Raw genomic sequence first — 9,446 nt, 5'->3', positions numbered from 1 at the left:
TTTAGTGAAGATATTTCGCTTAATATTTCAATAACTTTGCATGATTGTCTTGTGACCTTGAGAAGTTATTACATTCTTACATTGTAAATTATACATAGGCCTAGAATTAATGCAGAAAACATCAGATACTTTAACGGGATGGGATTAGACAGTAAACACCGCTGTTATATAACATTAGTTGACGTAGGATGAGGATTACTATAATTATAACTCGTTTGACTTTTTCGCACAGTATTCCGCGTATTTTGTCCTACGCAGCGTCCCGTACGTAAACACGGAAGTGGCGATACCAGGATGGATAATATCGATTCAGGCATAAAATGTATAAAATGCGCATTTACTACTGCAATTAGCTACACGATTATTTGATAAATTCCACGTTTATTTCCTAGCATAGTTAGAATGTATTAAATTTTGTATGTATTTGTTTTATTTTCGTAACGTTAACCACCCTAGCTATGTAGTTTAAAAAAAAAACAGCTAGCTAGCTAATTAGCAGCGGTGCTAATGAAATATATTAAAATGGTGCAGAACATGTTTCGGACCGGGTTTCTGGTTCGGGCCACACACACCCTGCTAACCTGGGTCATAACCCTCATACTGTTCCTGCACAACACCGGTAAGTTAATTAAAACTGGGACAACTTGTACAGTTCCGGAGGGAGGTTACAACAACAGATCACATGGTTCCTAAAACAAATAGTAAATAGTATTAGAGGTTGAGTTGTTCCAGGACTCCCAGTCCAGCTCCAGGTCCCCTGACTCATGCAGATGTCCCACTGTTGTTGCTCAAATTCAGAAAGCATTTTCTTTAGCTCTATTTGGATAGTTCTGACAACTAAAATACCTCCTTTTATATGCACCTTAACTGGGTTTTATGTTGTTTATAATGTATTTATTGTTGCAGTCATGTTTTTATGATGCCCGCTTGGCATGGTCTCACTTGAAAAATATATTTTAACCTTAGTGAGACTTTCACCTGGTTACATGAAGAAACAGAAAGAAAGAAAGAAAGAAAAGCTGGGACATGCAAGCCATCACCAAGGTTATGTGTTTGCTTATTACATGGAGGTGGAGATTATATTTCATATTAAAGGAGTACTCCAGTGACTCAATGACTTCCATAAAGGTGGAAGACTCAAAAGAAACATATATATATATATATATATATATATATATATATATATAGATATCCGGACTTTCAGTCTGTAGTATGGGTCGAGCTCCAAAAACGAGGGATCCTACATTTTCCATAATGACGATAGCGTCTTTCATTAGATGCCATCAGGGTTATTTTTCCAGACTTTATCCAGAAAACTCTCTCCAGAGCCTCAGAAGACATTATACAACTGTTTTCACAGGCTATGTAGTGATAATATGTGATGACACAGCTTTAATTATGTTTTATTTTCCCAGTCTGAAAGTCTTTATTACAGTTAAATAAACTCATATGAATGTTCTAGACCATATCATCCATCTCCAGGTTAGATTTAATATTGCATGGAAGCAGCAGTAGTCATATCCAAAACACCAGTGCGTGAGTATCAACGGCCTGAGACAAAACACATTTGGCTAGATTAGTTAGTTTTGTGTGTGTGTGTGTGTGTGCAGATTTGCGGAAGTGTGAGGAGCGAGGAGAGCTGTTGCTGCCGGTTCTGTTCTTCCTCCTGGTCATGCTGTCGGTGCTGTTATACTTTGCTGTTTCTTTAATGGACCCTGGCTTCGTTCTCACCGACACGGTCCAGGTGAGATGAACTAACAAAGACCAAGCAGACACAGATGTCGTGAACAATGTTATGTGTGTTTCTGATCGTTTGTTGCACTACAGTGGTCACTGTGCTTTCCACTACATGTTTACTGTGATGTAACATGTTGTCACCCTATCACATGTTTTAAAGTCTGTGGAAGTTGATTTTCTTGTAGGAATTAATCTAGAAACCCATACTGTACTATAGAAAATGGTCAGCAGCGATGGTAAGTACATGTGATTTTTAGAAAACAGACTAAAACACGCAATAACATGAGTTTATAGTCCTTTTAAGTAAAGGTCACAGTGGATGGTGTGTGTGTGTGTGTGTGTGTGCGCGTATGTGTGTGACCCACATCAGTCTGTGTTGCGCAGGGCGTTCAGGGTTCAAATGAGGAAATGGAGTCGATGATTCCTCAGACTTCGACCCCTCGGCTGCGGCGCTGTGGATACTGCCTGCTGCAGGTAACCAGCTGCTGCCGGCCGCCAACTTACACTCTGTGTTCATCGGCATCTGAAATTTTTAACACGAGTTTGTTATTGACACGTATGCTTTCCCAACAAGTCTGCATAGTCACATATTTCCATCAGTTTATATATATATATATTTTTAAGACTTTATTTTGTAATTTTTTGCTTTAGTGGAACACAAATGCACAGGAGAACTGAACAGGCAGGTCACCAGGTTTAAAACAATACAGCTCAATCTTTATTAGTAGTTAGCTTTGTGTTAAGGGTTGCTTTCCCAGTAGTCCCAGGAGGAAAGAGAGGCATAACCGAGACAACACCAACAGGGCATCAAGTTAGGATCACCTCCAGTCCATATCAGTCTCGGTCCATCTAGTCCTCAAAGGGAATTAAAATGACTATTGTCTTTTGACATTTATCTAGCAAATACACATACAAACCCAGTGGAAACCCACTGAGCAAAGAGACCACAGAAAAGAAATGAGGAAAGAATTATAAAAGTGATAACACTTGTAGACCACATACATAAAGTTAAGGGGGGAGGAAAAAAAGTTTTTCACAATACCAAGTATTTTCTTTCTTTCCATATAATATCCATTTTCATACGTAATAACCATTTTGACCAGTACTCACAACTTTTATCGATACAAAGCAGATAAAGAACAAAACGGGGGAAAAAAGTAATTATAAATATGATAAAACTGGTCAGACAATACCAATTATTTCCTTTATTTCTATGTAATATCCATATTCATAGGTCATAACCAATACTTTATCAAACAAAGTCTATCAGTTTATGTTCTGTTTCTTTTCCAGCTCAAACTCAGATTAGCCTTTTCTCCTCGTTGTGTCTAAAACACTTGGGACACGTCTTGTCACCCTGTTGCATGATGATGCAATCAGTCAGGCTGTAAAGCAGATCTAACGTCTTTTAAGAAAAAAGAAAATCCAGTATTTTTACTGTTTATATTCATTCATATTCGCTTCTCCTTTCTTTCCATGTATTCTCTAAATTTCCATTTTGCTTGTTTTTATAGTAGAATGTAATGTTAGCTCAAGGTCAACCACATCTCATGGTTTTTAGTCGTCCGTCTAATGTGTGTCTGACGTAACTGATCTGCTGCTATTTGAATCAATACAGCTGTATACTCAAAACCGCTCGCATTTCACTTTACACCTGTAAACACGACTTAAAGCATCTTTTCAATCCATGTCTGTATCCTCTGGCAAGTGTGTTTTCTTTTTTTTTTTTTCTACTTAAATGTGAGCGAATCAGCACGATTCCCCTGCTGTGAATTCAGCACCAGCAAGATATTATACAGCAAAAAGCCACAGCAGCTCATTAAAGAGGGAGAAACCCACCATTCATGAAAGGTGTCAAGAGTGTTAGTTGAGGGTATTAGTCACACTTGTGTGCAACAGTGCAGACTTGGTCTTTTTAGAAAACTGCATGAATTTGAAAATGTGTTACTACCAAAGTTGTCACATATTTTCAAATTCTACATACAGTGACTTTAACATCGTGTCTGCACTGGCTGTGCAGCTAAAGCAGCACATAACCAGCAGCTCCAGTCCTCCGTCAGTGCCTCGTCAGGGTATCTGCAGGTCTTACTGCAGTCAGTTTCCTAAAAAAAATGGCCTTAGAAGGTATTTAAATGTCTTAAATTTAATTTAGAAAAGTATTAAATATTTTCTCTTGCTTGCCGTAAGCAGTAATGTTAGTTATAAAATGTTTTTGTATGTGATTGCGGGCTTCCGGGAGACGTTACACACCTATAAACTAAAAGCGGCATTGTTGTTGACAGTGGATTGTGCTGCAGGAGGCTGTTCAATCCTTTTTATGTGGAGTTTCAGTCAGCACCACCAGACCTGCAGCTACAGTAACTAGGAAGTCAATGTATCATAACAGGCAAGTGCTGATTTCAGCAAAAACTTAAATTAATTTAAATTAATTAATCATTTTTAATTGGTTAATCCACCCATACATTTTCTGTCGTTATCTGGGTCCAGGCTGCTTTAATTTAAATAGGAATTATTACTAAATACTGCGGGGAACTACTGAAAAAAATATGATATAATAATAATAATAATGTCCCTACTGGTTTTCCATCATCCTTCAGTAATTTGGCTGGTATGATCATGAAAACAGGTATGATACTGCTTTCTATGTGGTACTAAAAAGGTCTTAAATTGAACTTGGTAAACCTGCAGAAACCCTGATGTCTACACAGGATGCGTTCAGGCACAATACTGAGCGTAGGTCACCCATGTTTTGGCAGCACTCAGAGCCCAATATACAACTGTAGTAGTAGCGTGGTTTTATTGGCAGCGAGCACTGCCAAGGGTGACCTACACAGCAGTACAGTGCCTGAACGCATCCTGTGTAGACACTGAAGCTGCTGGTGATGCGACTGTTTGGCTGCACAGCCAGTGCAGACACGGTGTTAAAGCCACTGTGTGTAGAATTTAAAAATGTCTGACAACTTTGGTAGTATCAAAAGATGATGAATGGTCTGAAAGACCTTGAGAGTGGTTTAACTTTTCCCAGTTAAAATAGCACCCCCCTCTCTCTCTCTCTCTCTCTTTTTTCAAGCAGCAGCCAATGAGAGCGAAGCACTGTCAGACGTGTAAACGCTGCGTTCGACGGTTCGACCACCACTGTCCCTGGATCGAGAACTGCGTAGGAGAGAGGAACCACCGCTGGTTCATCGTCTACCTGCTGGTGCAGCTGCTCGCTCTTCTGTGGGCTCTTCACATCGCTCTGTACGTCTGCCGAACCCCCCCCCCTCCGTAGCCTTTAAGATAAATGTCCTTATCTGGTCAAATACTTGCACCCTCAGTTTGCTTTCTAGTTCTGAGTCAGTGAAAAATTATCACATAGTGACAGTGTACTCTGCTCTGCAGGTTTATCTCTACAACATTAGGCTGAATTAGGTAACACTCGTATTTGAGAATACTAGAAAATTGGTAGACTAATCTCTGTTTACATTTGGTAAACGGGGGCTTTAAAGGTCCAGTGTGGAGGATTTAGTGGCATCTAGCAGTGAAATTGCAGTTTGCAACCATTTGAATACCGCTCGCCTCACCGTCGCGTTCCAAGCGTGTAGGAGAAACTACGGTGGCTGCGAAACTTGGTTTGTCCGTTCTGGGCTACTGTAGAAACATGGCGGCCTCCGTGGAAGGGGACCCGCTCCCTCTGTAGATATAATCGGCTTATTCTAAAGGTAATACAAACACAACGATTCTTATTTTCAGGTGATTCTACACTAATGAAAACATACTTATGAATATTATATTCCATTTCTGCCAATAGCTCCTCCTAAATGTCACACACTGGACCTTTTAATGTGTTGCTCATGTACATTTTCCAACTTGGACTGCTCTGAAGGTTAATGTAGATTGCACACACATCTCTGGTTGGCTTAAACCTCACTGAGTAGAGCCAAAGAACAACTGAAGGAAGTCTTTGTTAACTGCTACAGTGAAAACTGATGGGTATCCAAATAAACTTAAAGAAACTTTGATAAAACATAGACAAGTTCATGTATAAAAAGCAACACAAGTTGACCAAAGTGCTGCACAACAGCACAGCTTTGGGTCAGAAAACCTCAAAGAGCTGGAGAAGATTTGAGGGTTGAAAAGGCCTGAGATGTAAGAAGACGTCAGTCCACAATTTAAAAAAAATCGATTCTGGAAGCCGGTGAAGAGAGGCCATCACACGGGTGGCGTTGTCTCGCTGTCTGGCGTCAGTGAGAAGCCAAACAAGTTGCAGCTGGGACAAGGAAGACGGACTAAGAGATACACTTATGGTCCAGTGATTGTTATGGTCCAGTAATTGTTATGGTCCAGTGATTGGGACCGCCACAAGGAGTCATGAATTCGAGGAGTCTCGAGATGATTAACAGAAGAGGAAAGCATTAAACATTATTCTAATTGTTTCCACTAATCTTTGCCCTCTTTTTCTGGTAAATTAGTCGATAATTTTACTTCCTTCGGATAAAAGTTATTCAAATAAAACAAGGAATATGTCACTCTTTGGTGACATGATGTAACCAGTGATACAGATTGCTTTGTTTTGAGGGGTACAAGGCAAAAAGGTTGGGAACGCACTGGCCTAAGTGACAAGAAATAAACAACATCTCCAGATGTTAGTATTACTAGTGCAGCTAGTTTGAACTTTGGATGTTAGTTAGGCTAACCTGCTAACTAAAGATAACTTGCTAATTTGCACGTAACAGAGTTTGGCTTCCCTGTTCTCTTACCTCTTGGTTTTTTCAGTCTAATATTAACTTAGCCAGAAAAACTGTATATCTTCGCTTGCTGAAGTTTAACCCAACCAATGAGGTTATTTCTACCCGTCAGAAATGTGCCATGCTTGCTTTTTTGTATTACTATAGTAAGTGCTAAGAATAATTAGGAATCCGAATGATCAATTTCTGATCAATATACTGCCACCAGATTCTGCATCCTTTGTTAGGATCGGCAGACCTAATTCTCATGTCCCTAAATCAGTTTGAAATAATAATGAATGAATGCGCTCAACCCTGTCACGTATGTCAGGTGTTAAATCCGCAGAACCAAAACTCTAATCGATACCATCTATAACCTAAACTGTAACATATGATTGGTGGTGATGTGAATGATGGGTACTTGTTGGGGGCTGTACATAGTTTGGCAAGACAGTCAGCCTGCCAGGCATTGTTCAGGGCAGAGAACAACCCTGAAAATAACCACCACCACTGGTTGTATTTCTCTTTAACACTAGTGTGTATCTTTCAGGTCTGGCATTTCACCCAGCGTCACATGGGAGCTGTGGTTCAGAGTGAACGGGTTCCTGTTGGCGGCGCTGGGCGTTATTGGTGTTTTCTCTGTGGTGGTGCTGCTGCTGCTGGGCTGCCACCTCTACCTGGTCTCCATCAACTACACCACCTGGGAGTTCATGTCCCATCACAGGATCTCGTACCTGAAGAACTGCGGAGACGAGGAGAACCCCTTTGACCGCGGAGTCTTCTGCAACCTGTGGCATTTCTTCTGCATCTGCAGGACGGTGGTGTGGGAGCAGATATACTACAGAAACACCCCAAATTCTGTCTGACCACCAACCAGACGGCACGTTACTGTCAGACACTACTTTCAGGGAAAAAAAAAAAATCATTTTACAACCTCAAAAGCAGATTTCAGTTCTTTTTATTTCCCTTTTGGGTAGAACTTGACAACTGAATTGCGTAACTACCTGCAAACGTTGAGAGCAGACATACAGCCAGACATTAAGCAAATTACCTGCATTCAAGCTAGTTATGGCTTAATCAATTTTCAACGCTGTTGTACCTGATTTTTGATGTGATTCACATAACAAAACATGATTACCCCGCTTACCTAACTTTTGAGTAGAAACATGTTTTTCTGCAACAAAAAAACAACTTTTAAACACGCTAGCAGTGATGTCAATGTCTGTTTACCACGTTGGTCCTGACTGAAATATTTCAGAAACTATTGGATGGATTGCCATTAAATTTTGTAGACATTCATGTTCCTCAGAGGATGAATCTTAATGACTTTGGTGTAGGGCTGTCCCCGATCAGTCTGCACTTCTAACCCGATGCACGGACTCTGAAGGTTTCTCTCCAACACACCTTACTTACAAATATGAGAAATATATTATTCACTGCCCTGCCCAGTTAGAGTTAGCCTACACGAGTCTCACGTTTTACCTGTAAGACTCACGTTTTAATGCCCTTGTTCATCATCTGTGATGTGCAAACATCAGATTTCCACACAGAGGAATAAAAAGTGTTAATAGTTCAGTTATAAAATCCTCACACTGGATGGCAGAACAGGCGGTCGTACCAGCGTTAAGTTTGAGGTCACTTTGCTCTGTTTGTAAAGTTCATATTCTGCCATGCCGTTGCTCTGTGTACAGTGACGCAGCTAAAAAGAAAGTGCAGTGATTCATTTAGGCTTTTAGGGGCCAGCCCTACTTAAGTCATCCTCTGACTTTTCCTCTAACGCCACCGTGAGGTTCACATTTGTGGTTTTGAATGAAATATCTCAATTTGGTTCAGACATTCATGTTTCCCTCAGGATGAATTGTAATCACTTTGGTCATCCTCTGACTTTTCATGTAGGGTTTATGACCAAATACCCAGCTGTACTTTGTGTTTAACGCTAATTAGCAAATGTTAGTATGCTAACATGCTAAACTAAGATGGAGAACAAGGTAAACATTATACCTGCTAAATGTCAGCATGTTAGCATGTTAACTTTAGCATTTAGCTAAAGCCTCATAGAGCTACTAGCATGGCTGTAGTCTTGTTTTCATTTAACAAAGTAATCCAGACTTCTTCGTGCGGGTGTTTTGACGCGTGTCATACTCTCACAGCGTGTGTGTGTGTGTTGCTCTTTACAGTTTGAAAAGAACAGAATTATAAGTAAGGCATAATCCTACCAAAGAGTCAGTAAACAAGGCTAAGGATCTGACATTCTGCGCTCATTTTTTGGTTCTTGACAGCGATACTTGATTCTGCTGACCAAAAAGCAATGAGGTTTCACAACTAGTATCTGGCTGGCAGATGGAAACTTCCCCTTCACGGTTTGCAGATAATTCCTGAATATTTAATTAAACTCTGGTCTGGGAGCAATTTGTCTGGGAGACTTTTTTTAAAATTTTTTTTACAGACCCTTTTCTGACTGAATATCGCTGGATTCATTACACTCCAGGGCAAAAAGGCTGAACACTATGTGGTGATAGTTAAGTCCACAATTACAGAAATGCATAAAAAACAAACAGTATTTTCAGAAGAAAACCACTCTGCCTGATTGAAACTATTTTTTCCTCAGGTCTGGTCACCACTTTCTCTTCTGTAAATGTTTCTGTCGTTGCCTCGTGAGAGTGGTGACCCCACGTTATAACACTAAGGGCCTTTATGTCTGTTGCAAATAATGTCTTTTGCTTTTTGTTTAATGTAACTGTTTGTTTTTACTGTTAAAAATAAATGTAATAATTTAAAAAGATAATTTTCACACCATTTTGCAAACATTTTTTTTTTTTTTTACAGTATTTGTTCTGTTTGTATTTATTTGACAACAAGAGTACATTAAAACACTGATGATATGCATGTTGTTATAGAGTACATCTGTAGAGACTGACATTCCTAGTCAGGATGCTTCACATACGTACATAAATACAGTACTGACACATAAGTAACATGTAATATTCAGCAGCATAAACTTAA

The 9,446-nt window shown here is 39.7% G+C and overlaps 1 protein-coding gene across 4 annotated transcripts; it reads left to right on the top strand.

Annotated features, from left to right (window-relative positions):
• The first annotated feature begins 234 nt into the window (after nt 1-234).
• On the top strand, nt 235-9,228 carry LOC122875753 (palmitoyltransferase ZDHHC12-B-like). 4 transcript variants are annotated; one of them, XM_044195228.1, is made up of 6 exons: nt 264-322; nt 532-619; nt 1,611-1,744; nt 2,122-2,211; nt 4,811-4,977; nt 6,994-9,228. In XM_044195228.1, the coding sequence occupies exons 2-6, from the start codon at nt 535-537 to the stop codon at nt 7,307-7,309; spliced, it is 792 nt and encodes a 263-aa protein (XP_044051163.1). In that variant the 5' UTR covers nt 264-322; nt 532-534; the 3' UTR covers nt 7,310-9,228. The 4 variants fall into 4 exon arrangements, with proteins under 4 accessions (XP_044051164.1, XP_044051165.1, XP_044051162.1 ...); XM_044195229.1 differs by lacking the exon at nt 532-619 and having other exon boundaries at nt 235-322; XM_044195227.1 differs by having other exon boundaries at nt 239-619.
• Nucleotides 9,229-9,446: the final 218 nt, after the last annotated feature.

This window comes from Siniperca chuatsi, linkage group LG5, assembly GCF_020085105.1.
Source record: "Siniperca chuatsi isolate FFG_IHB_CAS linkage group LG5, ASM2008510v1, whole genome shotgun sequence".
Taxonomy (NCBI): Eukaryota; Metazoa; Chordata; class Actinopteri; order Centrarchiformes; family Sinipercidae; genus Siniperca; species Siniperca chuatsi.
This window is presented reverse-complemented; position numbering and strand designations above follow the sequence as displayed.

What these genes read in the sequence shown, in the direction of transcription:
- LOC122875753 (XM_044195227.1), top strand. Translation starts at nt 508, where the DNA reads ATGAAATATATTAAAATGGTGCAGAACATGTTTCGGACCGGGTTTCTG. An exon ending in ACTGTTCCTGCACAACACCG is followed by an intron (nt 620 to 1,610) that starts GTAAGTTAATTA and finishes GTGTGTGTGCAG; the next exon opens with ATTTGCGGAAGTGTGAGGAG. An exon ending in TTCTCACCGACACGGTCCAG is followed by an intron (nt 1,745 to 2,121) that starts GTGAGATGAACT and finishes TGTGTTGCGCAG; the next exon opens with GGCGTTCAGGGTTCAAATGA.